This window comes from Pygocentrus nattereri, chromosome 24, assembly GCF_015220715.1.
Source record: "Pygocentrus nattereri isolate fPygNat1 chromosome 24, fPygNat1.pri, whole genome shotgun sequence".
Taxonomy (NCBI): Eukaryota; Metazoa; Chordata; class Actinopteri; order Characiformes; family Serrasalmidae; genus Pygocentrus; species Pygocentrus nattereri.
In genome coordinates, this window is record NC_051234.1 from 25,195,171 (window position 1) to 25,211,303 (window position 16,133).

General features: G+C 40.3%; 2 protein-coding genes across 3 annotated transcripts in view; one reads left to right on the forward strand and one right to left on the reverse strand.

Annotated features, from left to right (window-relative positions):
• mcmdc2 (minichromosome maintenance domain containing 2) overlaps positions 1-11,530 on the forward strand; it is a 16,107-nt gene extending 4,577 nt beyond the window's left edge. Inside the window, exons 7-15 of the mRNA XM_037533808.1 lie at positions 280-408; positions 509-746; positions 1,082-1,287; positions 1,463-1,629; positions 2,557-2,736; positions 3,150-3,292; positions 4,225-4,334; positions 4,677-4,862; positions 11,160-11,530. Of these exons, the coding sequence (XP_037389705.1) occupies positions 280-408; positions 509-746; positions 1,082-1,287; positions 1,463-1,629; positions 2,557-2,736; positions 3,150-3,292; positions 4,225-4,334; positions 4,677-4,843 (1,340 nt within the window). The 3' untranslated portion in view covers positions 4,844-4,862; positions 11,160-11,530. The remainder of the gene's footprint in view (positions 1-279; positions 409-508; positions 747-1,081; positions 1,288-1,462; positions 1,630-2,556; positions 2,737-3,149; positions 3,293-4,224; positions 4,335-4,676; positions 4,863-11,159) is intronic.
• Positions 11,531-11,800: 270 nt separating this feature from the next.
• Positions 11,801-14,726, reverse strand: LOC108438693 (transcription factor 24). 2 transcript variants are annotated; one of them, XM_017716677.2, is made up of 3 exons: positions 14,652-14,726; positions 13,090-13,485; positions 11,801-11,905 (listed from the first exon to the last, which is right to left on the reverse strand). In XM_017716677.2, the coding sequence occupies exons 2-3, from the start codon at positions 13,465-13,467 to the stop codon at positions 11,801-11,803; spliced, it is 483 nt and encodes a 160-aa protein (XP_017572166.1). In that variant the 5' UTR covers positions 13,468-13,485; positions 14,652-14,726. The 2 variants fall into 2 exon arrangements, with proteins under 2 accessions (XP_017572166.1, XP_017572176.1); XM_017716687.2 differs by lacking the exon at positions 14,652-14,726 and adding an exon at positions 14,596-14,643.
• Between the last annotated feature and the right edge of the window lie 1,407 nt (positions 14,727-16,133).

Here is a 16,133-nt window from a genome sequence, read left to right on the forward strand (position 1 = left end):
AGTTTACAACCTTACAATCTGACACATCCTGCCCAGCAAGCCCTTGATAGCTCTGATGCAGTTCTAAATTATTTTGTACAGTAAGAACAAATTTGGGTAATGTTATTGATGGATGCCAGCTTTTGCCTATGAATGTGCATATGAAAGGTATAAGCACAAACTAGTGTGTATGTACTGTTAATAAGACCCAGTGATCCTGGGATCTGTATAGGCAGCATGTATTTAATCATAAGCAAGGAACAACATAAGTCTATTATTGTTTTGTTTTTTTGTTGTCAGATGAACTTTGCAACTCTATGAAAATTGGCCTGGTCTATCGAGTGGTGGGGATACCAGCTCAAGTACACCAGTGTCCCAATGTTACTTGGAGCATAGAGGCATGCAGCATTCAAGCAGTCAAGCTTAAATGTGAATTTTCTTTGACTTTGGTAAAAGAATAACACATCTCCACATTTCAACAGTGTCAGAGTTGCTGATCTGACAATGTCGCTCTTCCTCCAACACACAGACCCTTGCCTGATCAGTGACAACTTCCAGGCCCTCCTTGCTGCCTCAGCCTGTTCTCCATGGAGATTCTCTGCCATTATAGCCAATTCCTTTGGATCTGCAGTACTCCCGCCTGGCCTGTATAGCACGCTGAAGCTGGTGCTACTTCTCAGCCTGGTGCAGACTGAGGAGGCGAACCCAGGTGCACACAACCATCTGGATGTTCTTGCGCTCACCAGCGACACACTCATCATTGATAGGTATCACAGATCAAGTAATGCATGTAATCTTTCCAAGTGAAACCATAGCCACCACCAGAACATCTTCAGAGAAGACCTTCCCTGTTACATTTGACTAGCTATTATCTTTCAAGACATGCATTTCTTTTATAACTAATCATATAAACAAATATTAAATATCAGTTTAATATGCTTATCTTTTTCTTGTCTGGTGATAAGGTGATATAGACTGTTTCACTTGAACAACAATTTCCACAGAATTATATATCCATGTACTCTGTTCATTGACTATTTAATTAAACATGAGAAAACAGATTCACCACACTATGTCATACTCATTTTTTGTGTGGATTAAGATTGATGACATACAGTCTGGGTCTGGCTGGCCGGGGTGTTCGTCATCCTGTTACTGGCGAGCTGTTTGCTTCCCTGTCCAAAGATGAGCATGGGGCAGGAACAGCCAACATCCATGCTGGGTCTGCATTGCTGGCTAGTGGAGGTGTCTGCCTGCTGGGAGACTTAATGTGCTACAAGAGAGACAGGATGGACACACTCCAGTCAGGTATGATATCAAGATAAGTGCCAGCTTATAACATTGTTACCAGAAGAGGACTCTGCAAGTCAGATGCAAGACATTATTACCAACAGAGTACACTTCAGACATTTTAGTCTGTTGCAGGTCTAGTGTTTGTCCTGCCTTTGTTTTCTCACAGTTCACTGTGGCTCTGTTTCCTCAGTGTTGGAAAGCAGATCAGTGTCTGTCTTCATCCCAGGAAAGAAGTATGGGGAAGATGCTGACCAGCAACTGTCCTTCTCTATCCAGTGTAACTTCTGGGCACTGGCTGATGCAGCAGTTCCTTCCAGGAAGCCTATTAAGCCTGACAGTGTAGTGCTTGGGTCTGTGGTGGGTTCACACTGTCTCATATTAATATCAAACACACTTGTTTAGTGTTATCCAACTGCAGGGATATGACCTCATTGTAGGATAAAATTCTAATTACTGTTATAATTACCCAGCAACTAGGCTCAGTTTCCTGGCTAATTAGTATTTCCTGGACTTGTGCTCTGTACAAACAGAATCAGTCCTTCCTTTGTGATTGCCACTTATTTCAAATGCACCTTGCATACTTTAGAAATGAGATACCTTTGAAATTAAAGGCTCGGTTACAAATCTGTTATTCATTTTCATATATAGTCAGTTTTACAGACGTTTTTGCATATACTTAAGCTTTTTATAAGTAATGGAAAATGTAACTCTAAATGTTATAATTTCTTACATAATTCATCATTACATTTTTTATTACATTGAACATCTAGTCAGATTACATAGAGTAGTTATGGATGTTTTCATCTAAGTTTAGATTCTTATTTAATTGATTATGCTCTGACAAGCTGCTTGTTGAGCTTGTACAAGTGAGAGCACAGGATGTGTTGGAAGTCCATGACCCTCCCTTCCTTAGACATCAATCTGTGGCTCTATTTTTAAGAGGTATTTCCTGTATCATAAGACTGTGCAGTACTGTGCAGGACCGTACTCAAGACTATGTTGTACCAAGTTTCTGCAGATGACCATTTGTTGCCAAAGAAGAGGTCATCTTCAAAGAATGCTGCAGCAGTTAGGAGGCGACCCCACCTTTATATATATTTAGTAACAGGAAACGGAGACAATTGTGTCTTTCCTGGAGAAGTTCCTAGTTGCGGCCTCGTGTGCCGCTAGCTCAGTTGCAAGAGTCTCAGTTGCTCTGTTAACAAAAACAGAAATACAACTTTAATGTCCCAGTATTTTACTACTCTGCCAGGTAAGCCTGGAATTCTATATTTCTGACTGCAGGAGATGGGTCCAGTACCCCCACAAATTGCAGAGGCATTTGGACTTGTGATCCAGTGTCGTGACGCAATAGGTCACCACCCACTCCTTCCTATGACAGTGCACACCCTGAGGCAGGCCATCTCACCAGGAGAGCCCCTTTACCCTGCTTGTATGCAGTTTACCGCACAGGACTACAAAGAGGTTAATCCACAAAAAATATCCACAGCTCTTTCAATGATTGACCTTTCCAGTCAAAACATTTCTTACAGTCTGTTTGTAAATTCTGTAATATATTATTAACTGTATTTAGTAAAAACCCATGTTCAAGTAATAGTGCAATTATAATGGTGTGTTACAGTTATGATACAGTTAAACCGCAGTTTATTAAAATGCATTGTTGATTCATCAAAACACTCACAGAAACATATATCTGCACAAACTGCTCACAGCACAGAGTAAAAAATGTGATTAGAGGACTTATCTGCATATTTCAGCCTTCTGCAATGTCAGTTTTGTCAGGACCAATTTGTGATCATGGCCAACCAATGACATACTGTGCAGACTTCTTAAATGTAGTAATCAGTTCAATATCACTTTCATACTCTCTTCCTTAGCTACTGGCTTATGCACAGGGCCTTAAAGTGGACATGAGCCCAGAGGCTGAGAAGATGATCCATGGTTACTACATGGCCAGTCGGAGGGTTCGCTCAGACTTTTCCCAGGGCACCTCAGTCTCTGTCACGTCCATCAAACTGATGTAAGGCCAAAAGTAACTCTGTCTGAAGGTATTGTTTACAGAGACAGTTTAAGCAGGGAAAATATTAAACTGTGTTAATATGTGAACTGATTACTGGAGTGCAGTGTTGTTTGGTTCCTATTTTGGGGCATTACATTGCACATTTGTTTTTTATTCTGCTGTATAATACACTCCTGTTTCCACTCTAAAAGTGTATAGTAGTTAATGAAGGAGTTTACTTAAGCTGTATTGTGCAGGAAACAGTAAACGGTGGTGAAGAAGTGTTCAGTGACATTGCTCTAAACCAATATAAGTACTCAGTACAGTACTTCAGTTGACCACTAGATGGTAGTCATACAACATTTGCCCTTTAGTTTGTCCCCACCCTCAATTAAAGGGTAAATACATTTAGATGCAGTCACAGTGCTTTGATGTGAAATGATTGCGTAGACAAACTTGCTGATTCCTTTACACTGGATGTGAAAGGAACTAGGTTCCTACATTGTTTTAAAATTATCCATGCACTATGATAAATCAAAAAAGTTTTTTTAAAAATACATTTTAAGGCAAAACCCTCCCAAAACATTTCTGTGGGGTAGCTTTTAGATGCATTAAAATTTAGCCTTTCATTCTAACAACTATGCAGAAATTTTTAAAAATCTGTTCAGTTCCACTTTGAGGAAAACATTTATAAAAATCTTTCCAGAATCTGTGTAGCCTTACAAAAGGGTATAATGCATTAAAGAATAAGTCTTTATGCACACAAATGTGTCATAACAGCTAAGACAAACATGTTATTTGGTCTTGCAATAGTTTTGAAAACCGAGTATTCACCAAGGTTAGAATTGTTTTTTTATTATGGATCACATATCAGAAAAGAGATTCAGCATGTCAGTATTTGTACTTGGAACTGCTTCTAATTACCAAATATATACACCTATTGATTTTACCAGGATTACTCTTGCACAAGCTCATGCTAAGCTTAATTTGAGGACACGTGTTTTGGAAGAAGATGCTGTTATTGCAGTGCTGCTTTGTGAAAACTCAATCACCCTTAAACATGGTAAGGTTTTTACTCTTCCAGACAAACAGGGTTTTAGATCTGCAATTAACCTACTAGTAACCTATTCACTGAAAAATGCTGCAGCAGTAGCCTTAGCTTGTAATATTTCAAGCATCCTTTTTGGGGCACGTTTACATATTTTTCCAGTCAATTCACTAGACAAGTCAAAGGTTGAGCAGAAGTAGAATTTAGTAGAAGTTCTAAGCAGTCAACAAAACCATTTTGTGACAAACAAGAATAGAGAGTAAACAAAGTGTAATGTTTATTTCATAAATGTGTTTGAACACTGCAGCAAATGTAGCTCTTATTACATGTTCTTGAGAATCTGTCTTGGGAATGCAGGGGCCTCAGCGCTTGTTATTCCGCCCGATGCCGTGTTTCCTTGCGATTTGTGTGACCTGGAATCCTTGCGCAGACGAGACCTGACCTTGGAAGAGTTTCACCAGCAGATTTTGCACTTTGTGTACAACTACGCACCAGGAGCTGCAACCTACATCATGGAGGAGTAGGGTACACAGTTATCTCAAGGTAACCAGCTAGCCAGATGCTTAGACATTATAAAAGCACCAAGTTAGATCAAGGTTTCTGCATTTAAAGTTTCAGAAATCCAGCTCCCTCATGAGCTTATGATTTACAGAGGACTAAAAGGAAACGATGCAAAATTATTCAGATTACACTATGATCAGATTCAGAATTCCTGCTTATAAATGTATTTAACTTATTCACTTGTCATTTGTTGTGTTGACATATCTTTTGGCCACACTTAAATGTTATAAGCTGATTTACCAAGTCCTTCGACAACCATGTTCAGGGCATCCTGTTCCAAAGCCACTTTCATTTCTGAGAACAAAAACCACAAATCAGTATTTAAAGTACACAAGCCTCATCACTCACTCACATTAAGAGTAGAATAATTTTTCCATTTATTGCTCAGATAGTCACAGCCTCAGCAACCCAATCTGGTCAGACGGGTAAACGGCAAAAACGTGAAAATCATCACAGCAGCTGTAACAATCACTGCCACTAAAGTACTTCATAAGTGACCAGTATTTAACTTGAGACTTTTTCAGACAAACGAGAAAGATGACTTACCACTGTTCACAGCAGTCATACTGTCATGGTCATGCTCATTACTGGGGAAAGGCGAAAAAGAGATAGTTAAAGCTTTAGTGAACTAGACAGCAATAATTTAAAAAAAAACTCCTTCTGTTCTTAAAGCTCAGATAATCACAGTATCCACAATCCAGTATGGTCAGATGGGTAAACGGCAAAAACGTGAAAATCATCATAGCAGCTGTAACAATCACTGCCACTAAAGTACTTCATAAGTGACCAGTATTTAACTTGAGACTTTTTCAGACAAACGAGAAAGATGACTTACCACTGTTCACAGCAGTCATACTGTCATGGTCATGCTCATTACTGGGGAAAGGCGAAAAAGAGATACGGTTAAAGCTTTAGTGAACTAGACAGCAATAATTTTAAAGAAATTCCTTCTGTTCTGAAAGCTCAGATAATCACAGTATCAACAATCCAGTATGGTCAGATGGGTAAACGGCAAAAACGTGAAAATCATCATAGCAGTTGTAACAATCACTGCCACTAAAGTACTTCATAAGTGACCAGTATTTAACTTGAGACTTTTTCAGACAAACGAGAAAGATGACTTACCACTGTTCACAGCAGTCATACTGTCATGGTCATGCTCATTACTGGGGAAAGGCGAAAAAGAGATACAGTTAAAGCTTTAGTGAACTAGACAGCAATAATTTAAAAAAAACTCCTTCTGTTCTTAAAGCTCAGATAATCACAGTATCCACAATCCAGTATGGTCAGATGGGTAAACGGCAAAAACGTGAAAATCATCATAGCAGCTGTAACAATCACTGCCACTAAAGTACTTCATAAGTGACCAGTATTTAACTTGAGACTTTTTCAGACAAACGAGAAAGATGACTTACCACTGTTCACAGCAGTCATACTGTCATGGTCATGCTCATTACTGGGGAAAGGCGAAAAAGAGATACGGTTAAAGCTTTAGTGAACTAGACAGCAATAATTTTAAAGAAACTCCTTCTGTTCTGAAAGCTCAGATAATCACAGTATCAACAATCCAGTATGGTCAGATGGGTAAACGGCAAAAATGTGAATCATCATAGTCAGTACATATCTACAGTGTGTGTAAAACGCAAGTATGTGCAACTAAAAAGTTCTCCTCACCTTATAGATGCAGTGAGAGTCACAGCCAGTTCAAATCTTTGCCTTCACTCTCAACTGAGTACTACAGAGATGGGAAAAAATTAAAGTCTGAACTGCTGAGATGCAAAGACTAAATTCATACAGGAATGATCAAAGCTCAGTAGGAGTGCTGATATGATCAGGTCTGTGATGGTAAGACATCTTAAGCAAGAAATAAAATCTGATCTTAGATTTACGACACTGAGATACATGACCACAAACTGAATTTTCAGATAGTCACAGCATCAACAACCCAATCTGGTCTGACGGGTTAACGGCAAAAATGTGATCATATGCACAGCATCTCACAGCCACAATTTTAACAAGTTTTCTAAGCTGATTTACCATGTCAGATAGCTGCGTTCAGGTCATCCTTCACCAAAAGCCAACTTCATTTCTGAGGAAAAAAGAAAAAGTAATTAAGTACATATTCCTCATCCGTTACCCCCATGCGATACTAGGGCACGAGTGATTGTCATTGAATACTCAGATAATTGCAACATCAGCAACCCAATCTGGTCAGATGGGTTAACGGCAAAAATGTGAAAAACACAGCTACAACAGAATCACTGCTACCGAAATACTTTAAAGGGCTGCCCCCCCTCCCCCCCCTTCTTCAAACGTGGGATTGAGCCATCTGCTTTTTTCACACTTCAAAAATGACAACTGACTAATTAGAACTTCTGTGTTAAAACTATTGATTTTATACTGCTTCACATAAGCAGTGCTGAGGGAACAATCGATAAATGAACCTGATTCCACTTCAAATGTTGACTGATGAACTAAAGGCCAAAGGGCACATGTAACACAGCTTGAAAGCACAGCTCCCCACACCAGCACAAAGGCCTTACCAAGGCTAGTTTAACTCAAGGTCATGACCTCTACCAAGACTGCAGGCCCTCTGAGAGGGCTAAAAATTCATAATTTCCCCAACGTAGGTCATGTGAAGACCATTCCTAAACCAACTTTGCCTCACAAGGGACATGTGCCTGGACATAGCCAGTGGACAATTTGACCAACAGCAGTGCAAATAGCAAAGGGGCAATTTATCAATGTATGTGGGACACCCAACTGCCAGCATGATTTATAACCATACTGCAGGGACATTTAAAGCTGCCTGTTGAACAGGTTAGGTCATAATTAGAACATTATTTGATAATCATAAATAACAGGTCATCCACTGCACAAATTTGGTTCATATAGGCTACGGTTTTACTGAGAGAAATGGGAAAAGAATGCTGGCCACAAAGATTTCCCCTCACAATTAATCGTAAAACAGCAAACTAGCCACTAATAATGATGAATAACATCCTCATAACTTTTCCACTCAACAGCTCAAAGCTCATTAACTCACCTTATTAATTGCCTGAGCGAGCAAGTATTCCTTTTGAAAAACAATCGTGTTTTTAAGAGGTATAACAACGCATTGTGAGTCTAATACTGATGCAAAAAAGTGACAATGTATTGTGGGAAACTGACATTAATTATGCCATCTAGTACAACTGTACTGTTTCATATTTAAGGTTCACCAACATCCAGCACCACTCCAAAACATTCAGGTCATATTCTGCGGTGCCCCCTGCCACCCAGCTCTAGTCTCATCTTTTCATTCAAATTTTGGTCAAGATGAGAATAATAAACTGTAAATACCATATTGTGAACTCAACCAATATGGTGAAACAATTTTCTTTTGCTGTAAATTTATGGCTTGCACACCTTTAACTTATTTGCAGTGTATGAAAAACTAAATAAACATGGTTTACCTTGTCTCAATTAATTGCTAAGTATCAGAGTTCATCTCACCCTAATTAAAATGAACCTTTATCCCTTTACAGAAAGTACTGGTTCGCAAGTAGTGCAAGTAGCTAGGCCAGACAGCTAGCCCAACCACAGTTATAGGAGGGCCATAGCCTTGAAGTGATGAGCATTTTTCCTCTTATAACCAAATTTAGGAGACGTTTTTAAATGAGGCAACAGTAGAGCTAGACTGCAGTCTCACTTTCCCGAACCAGCAGAATCTCAAATGGCTCTATGTAGGTCATGAAGTAATGGCTTCGTCCAAACAGACAGCCATTTATATCCAACCAGAACATTTAAAACGCTACTTGGGCACAGAAGCCATAATTGCATGGTGGCCATGTAAAATTCAACCAATAGGCGTGTAGCCGCTTTAGGGAATCCCAGCACTCACCCTAAAGTAAGAGTGAAGTGTTTTTTATAACGGAGGCTCGTCTTTGATGAGCATTCATTAGCAGCAGTCCTCGAGTGACAGAAGCTAGCTGTTGTGCCATTGGTAGACCTGTGTGTTGATATTAAAACCAAGGTGGGAGACCTGTACTGTCTGTATGTGTATCAGCTAATTAACGTTGGGGGGCTGTTGGTCCCCCTCAAGCTATGATCCTAGAATCGCCCCTGATTCATTCCATGTTTCTAACTTGAATTTTGGTAACTACATGAATGATTATCCGGTTAGATGAATCACGATCTAATCGGAGGTCCTGGTGGATGTGCAGCTGGCTAAGGTTTAGCAGCAGTTTGGGCTCAAGCCTTTGAGAAGGTGGAAAGGGAAACGTGGCCACCACGTGCTCGTGACTCGGCACTAAAGATACAAGACACCCAGTTGAATAGATTTTCGTACCAGGGAGCGATTTCTAAAGGAATACCCGAGAATCGCTTTAAACAAACGAGTTTACGTTAGTAAGTTAGATACTAAGTGCGCTACCCTGTTTCTCTGTAGCGACTCTTGCTCAGAGGCGCTCCCGTTTAGCCGATGCAGCTTGATAATAATAAAAAGCGCTCAGCATCGATTAATCTCGCGTTAATGTCATGATATAATCTATTGAAATCCATTTTACCTGAGCAGGCGGGATTACATCGGTAAGCCAATCTGCTCTGGAGACTCGGAGCTCCCAAAAAATTCTCCCTCCACGCGCCCATGCTTGAGGAAAAAGGACGCTGCGCACGCGCGCTTCTTCACGTCTACGCGGCTCCCTCTGCGTGTGCTCATGCGCAGTACAGCGCAAAGGACCTGGTGGGGAAAATCAGTATAAAAGTCACAAAAAAACACATTTCTTTCCAGATGTTAGTATTTGTATGAGTGTATACACTCGTTTGAACTCACATACCGAGGCGTAGCCTGTATGGTAAACAGTGTCATCCGACATTTTTAATCCATGATAAAGACGAAACGTAAAATGTTATTTGTGAGGCTTCATGCAATGAAAAACTTTTTTTTGTTTATGTATTTGTATGTTCGTATTTATATAGTTATTCTATTACCCATGACCGACAGTGGAGGCTGCAGCATGTTTGTTGGAATAAATAGCCCAAAAGCAGCCAATGTGTTGGACTATTTACTTATTCCCATAAATAAAACAAGTAATTAAAGGCTTTTCATTAACACACACACACGCACGCACACACACACGCACACACACACACACACACACACACACACACACACACACACACTCATATATATATATATATATATATATATATATATATATATATATATATATATGTGCACACATCTAGACATATGCTGAAAGTTTACAACCTTCCTTTTTCTTTATCAGTGAGTTTTAAGACTCTGGCAGAAGGACTACGACATTAATAAATAAATAAATTTACCTGTTCATTGCAGAGGTTACGCTGCACTTGGTCTGAAAAAAATATTGTACCTGGTAAGATAACAACACTGTCACAGTGGTACCCTGAAGGGCACATCATCAGTACCTTTACTTCAGGAACATAACTGCATCTTCTACCGCAGTTGTCTTACTCCATACGCGCTGTTTTACCAGCCTTTTTATTTTATTCTACTGCTTTAAGTTATGAAAGGTATAAATATGCACGTTTCACCTGGGAAAGTAAATGTAGTGTACAGTCATATGCAAAAGTTTTAACACCCCTGTCAAATATGGTGTTTTAAGATTTAAAATTATTGGAAAAGACAGAACATAAATAATGCTTATCTCATTTCCCCCCAATATGTTAAGTTCCATAAATAAACAGTAACTGTGCTTTAAAATGAGCAGAAATCTGTTCCCTTTCCAGGATGAGTTTACTTATTTTTATTGGAGAATCGGGGACGCCTAATTTCTGTATACAACTTTACCCTTAAAACTCATTTAAGGCACACAAATGGTCCCTAAATGGACACGATGTTGTATCTTTGGGGGTACATTTACACTCTTCCTTTTTCTCTATAGAGAAACAGTGTAGACACCCCGTACTACATACTATACTTTACAAACTGAAACCAGTCAGACTGTCTAAATCCTTAGGTATAAGCCTAGACCATGCAATGCCAAAACCATGTTTTTTTTTTCTGACATGGAAATGAAAAAATGAATAAAGGCAGCTTTAATATCATTTTAAGACATTTGTCATTAGACAAGTGGTGCATGTAGCATTTTAAAATAATTTTATTATTGGATTTTTTACGTGATGAACTAGAAACCATTAAATATGTTTAACAAATGTTAAAATGTTAAAACGTTTTCACAAACTAATTCCAAACTTTTTTTGCATCTCTCTTTATTTTTCTCACTTTACAATCCACAAATACACCGACGACCACAGACGTGTGGGGAAAGAATAGAGGAAGAAAGGAGGAGGAATAAAAGCCGAAGAAGCTGGGCTTCCACTGGACCTGCTGTTGTCCAGACTCTGACAGACCACTTCACATGACGGATGTGATGCTGTTCACACACATGCATTTAGTGCAAATATTTGAACCGAAAGTGCACAGCCAACAAGTCAAGCATAACAGCTCATTAGAACAAAAAACACAGTTTAGCTACACAGCAAGACCTCCAACAAGACACCGAGACTTCGAGCAGGGACGTCTGTTTCAGTAAGAAAACAAAGATACGCCTGATATCTTCAGACCTTATTTACAAACACGAAATTATTAGGCTGTTAGATTTCCTGCGCGTGTCCGTGCGCTGCAACACAGTCAGCAAAGCAGAACGCCACTCAGTCCTGTTCGGTTCGACTGGTTCTGAAACTGGTGAAAGATTTAAAAAGACAAGAAATGACTGACAGCTTTCATTCATCTTCAGACTGAGAATGGCTTCCGTTTTAGGAGCTGTAAGCTGATCGTGACGCCTCCAGTCCGGGTGGCCCGTGCGTTTTTCCCTCCGCAGAAAATCTGTAATAATAATTTAAGCCTTCATTTTTTTGTCGTTGCCTCCATAAAGTCTCATGTGCAAATGTTTTTTTTATGTCTGAGATGATGAAGACGCCCCTTGATTTCCACTGTGGCCCGAGTTACTCAGGAACTGGCCGGTGGCACCGATGTAGAGCCTGGAGCGCATGGGCCATTTCTGAAAAACACAGTCAAAACGGTGAGGAGCGAAGGCCTTAAACTCAATCGCTTTTATATAACAACCTCTGGATCAATAAACCGTGAAGATGTCAACAAAGTCATTCAGAGTGCTTTGATGTGAAATAGTTCAGAGGAACCGAGTCAGCATTGTTCACAGTGGTGGTGGTAGGAACCAGACGTCTGAAGGGTTGAACTGTAGTAAATGGAAAGTGATCTGATGTCTGACACGTCGTTATAGCTAAAAGGATTTGGGCCTAAAATGTAGTTTTTAAATAAATACAGCACGTCCTTGCGTTGTACGGCAAAATAGTCCCCAAAGAAAACGTTTTTTTTTTCATATTTGTCGCTATTTTACCAACAACAAATTTAGAAGGCTCGTAGGTTCACTGGTCATTTTGGATAGTAAATAAAATGGCTACATTTGCCTTGTGAACATTGTGACCCCTGGTTTCTATCATCACTACTGTAAAGAAATGTAAGTGTCCAAGTTTCTCTATAGTGAACCAATTTGAATGTCTTTCCACTTTTCAGCAATTATCTATCAATAAACTATTTTAAAGTACCGATTACATCTTCCAGAAATCAGATACCATCGTTTCCCTTGTGGTCATCAGATGTGGACAGATGAGTAAAGGTGTTAGTGCAAATGAGTCAAGTAGCTTCAAAACTCCAACATCACTCAGAGAAGAAGTGTCCCGTTCACTTGGGTGGTTCCCTCAAGAGCACGTCTTCAGTACCTTTAGTTAGGGAGCTTTATTATTTTCTTAGTGGCTTTAAGTCCATTCATCCTGTCTGGCCTTGACTTTTTTCTGTTTTTAAAGAGCTTCAAATATTTCCCCTGGAAAATGACTGTATTTGAAAATTTAAATTCAAGTGCATGAAACTGAATGAATGACAACATTTTGCTAAAATCTTTTTTGTTTTGTTTGTTTGTTTTTAGTAAAATCTTGATTTTATTTCCAAATATACTCTGGGTCATTTGTCACGGCTCGTATACTTTATACACTCCTTTCAGAATATTCTATGGCTCGATATTCCTCTCGAGCAAACCGTGCAAAATATGAAGGTGCAAAAATTCAACGCTAACATATCAGTGCACAAAATCTTAATGCAGCAGGCACGCAGAATATAAACAGCCATGCGCAAAAAATAAACCAAACGCAGAACTGCGGTCGCACTCACTTTGACAGGGTGCAGGTAACCGTCCCCTTTGAGTGACCTGAACGCCTCGGTCGTGTGTTTGCCCGCGTCCCCCTCCTCCTCCCCTTCCTCCTGCAAGGTCCTGGTCAGATGGGCGATGTACGTGGTGGCCAAAATCAGCACGTCCAGCTTGGACAGTTTGGTGTCCGGCGGCACGGACGGTAAAGTCCTCTGCAGCTCCAGGAAGGCGTGTCGGAGCGTCTGCACGCGGCTCCTCTCACGCGCGGCGTTGGCGGCGGCCGGTCGTCCTCTGCCCGCGAGCCCGGGGACCGTGAGACCTCTGGCGCGCCTCCGGTCAGAGGAGTCCGGGCTCGAGCTGGGACTGGGGCTGCAGGCGGGGCTCTCAGGCTGCGGCTCCATACGGGATCAGCGCTGGACCTAAACCGTAATAACCACAATAACACAGTGGGGACACGTTTAGCTACAGCGGGAACTGCAAGATATACTTAATACTTTGAGTAAAATAGTAGACCACCGTATATGTTTATTAGAAGCCTATGGTATAGCATAGTGCGTGGCTTTGGACGCAGGGCCTGGTTTGTGGTTTATATGGTGACGCTGAGAGATAAGATTTTGTATAGCTGTAAGTTTTTCTAATAAATTTTCCACTTTTATTTACTCACTTTGAAGTACACAACATATACAGGCTGGTTGTATAGTATAGTGCTAGGCTGGGCTGTTAACATGGACATTAACATCAGCTCTGTACGCTTCTTAATACAATTTGACATTGAACTCAAATTGTCATCATTTCTTAATAGTGTTTGTGTTCACTGAAGCGCTTTACTGTAACTTTTATATTATGGATATAGATTTACATGTAAGTCCATATCCATAATAATCCTGTCTGTTTTCAAGTCAACTGTTTATAAGCTGTGGGGGTTTGCAGCTTATATCCTTTATTCTTCAAAATGCCCATACAAAATATTCCCGCACAAACTGTGAATCCGCCACAACGAAGCATGCACACTTTAAAAAGACGGGTTTTCAAGGGTTCGGGCAACGGTTCTCTGTAGAAGTCCAACATGAAACTTTTTCATGCTTAAATGGTTCTTTGCGTTGTGAAATGCTCCTTCAGACTGATCGAGAACGTGTTGCATGTGGTTCTGTATAGAGCCTTTATGAAAATGGTTCTTGCTTGACATGGTAACAATAGCAGAACCTGCTAAACAGAACCATTCCCCTTACTACAGAACCCTTGAAAAAGAAGATCATTTTAAAGTGTGCAATACAAAATTCAAATAACGTAAAAACTACCAGCAACCATGCAATAAAACACGCGCAGCCCTCATATAAAGCCATACAGATGTCGTGTAATATAATTGATCAATCGCAATTAATTAATGACTCGGTTTATTGCGATGGGAAAAGGGAAAATAATACATCACGGTTATGTCCGTCAAGCTTCACGCGATGTTTCGGAGGACACCTCCATCTACACCACGACCCCAAGTTTAACCCAAGTTCGAGCAAAAGTGAAATCCAAACCTTACAGAGTGAGTCCGGTGTTGGAAAGTTCTCTGAGTGGAGAAGCGCAGTCCTACCTTCAGCCTAAGGGTGTGAGGAGTTTTGCGCTGGACACGCAGAGCCATCCAGCGCGAGTGACCAGCTCCGCTCCCTCTGCATTAAAATCTATATAAAGCAGCGCCTCACCTTGAAGCGGCGCGCAGCTCTCGGGAGCCTCTCATTTATTGGGAAAACAACGAGCTGACAGCTCTTTCACTCCGGTGCAATTAATCAAGGACCTTTAAAGCTCAGTGGCAGCCAGAGGGGCTCCGCTCACTTTCCCCTTTAACTCATTTGAGGAGGGAAAGTGGAGAGCAGCAGTTTCTGGACCAGTTTGAGCTCCTAACTCACACTGCGCAGTAAGGCACGACTGAAATGTGGAACTGTGAGAGAATTAAGCCTGCCCTTATCGAGTAAAGTTACATATTTGTTGGATAGCTGTCTTATATGGATTTCAAATGAATACTCATGACTACCTCGTTTACTGTTCAGCTTTGTTACCTGTCTGTAAAGCACTTTAAGCTGCCACAAGTATAAAAAGCTGCCTATAAACAAAGATAGTATTATTATGAAAGTATCAAATCGCAATGTAGTGAATGGAATCAGTGGGCATAACTCATCTTCAGAGGAATCTAAACCCATCCTGAAGTAAAAGTCCTGTAGTTCAATTAAATAATCACTCAAGGGGATCTTGAGTTAAAAGAATGAGGTCCAAAACTCAAGTACAGTGTTCCTTGTAGAACTCCAGAGGAACTTCTTCACACATCCAGCATACATCATCTGACGTTTTCACTTTCTAGTCTAAAATAAAATGGTAAAGTGCAGGAGCTGTAAGAAATGGCAAAGCAGTCCCGGTGCTGAGCAAATTGATATTACACCCAATAAAAGGAATTAGGAACTAAGTGTAAAGGACTACAATGGAACTTAAGAAAGAAGCAGAGCAAGTTCCTCATTTTCAACATTTTAGCAAGTGAAATCCATCCAAACTGTACTGAAGTACATGGAATTGAGTAAATGGAGCTCTGTTTTTACATATTTTGACTACAGTAAGGTTCAATTTGCCAACACATCGTTTCTGTTCTTTTGCCAGGGTGGCTTGGAGATACTGGCTACTGGCAACAGGACCCAAGTAGTTTGAAGGGCGAAGATATTGGCCATGATATTTTGACCTGCAAACAGCAACGCGCAGCTTCATTTCCTGAGACACGGCCAATAAATAAACTCTAAACACTGCAATCAACAGGCAAGTATGAGGAAATTCTTGCGAGACTCCTAAATTAATCACTCTGATTTCCAGAGTCAACGGCGAGAGATGGAATTAATGAATGGAATTATTCATAACATATATATCTCAGACTGTTCTTAATAAACATTGTTTTTGTAAGGATGAAGTAACAGTTTTGCTCCAGGCTACTAATTATGAAGTGGAGCAAAAGAGGTTAAGTAAGCTTCTCTACCTAATTACTCCACATCTTTCACGGTAGGTCTATACCCTGGTGTGGTTATAAAAACTCCTTCAA

What these genes read in the sequence shown, in the direction of transcription:
- LOC108438693 (XM_017716677.2), bottom strand. Translation starts at nt 13,467, where the DNA reads ATGGAGCCGCAGCCTGAGAGCCCCGCCTGCAGCCCCAGTCCCAGCTCG. An exon ending in GTTACCTGCACCCTGTCAAA is followed by an intron (nt 11,906 to 13,089) that starts GTGAGTGCGACC and finishes TGTGTTTTTCAG; the next exon opens with AAATGGCCCATGCGCTCCAG.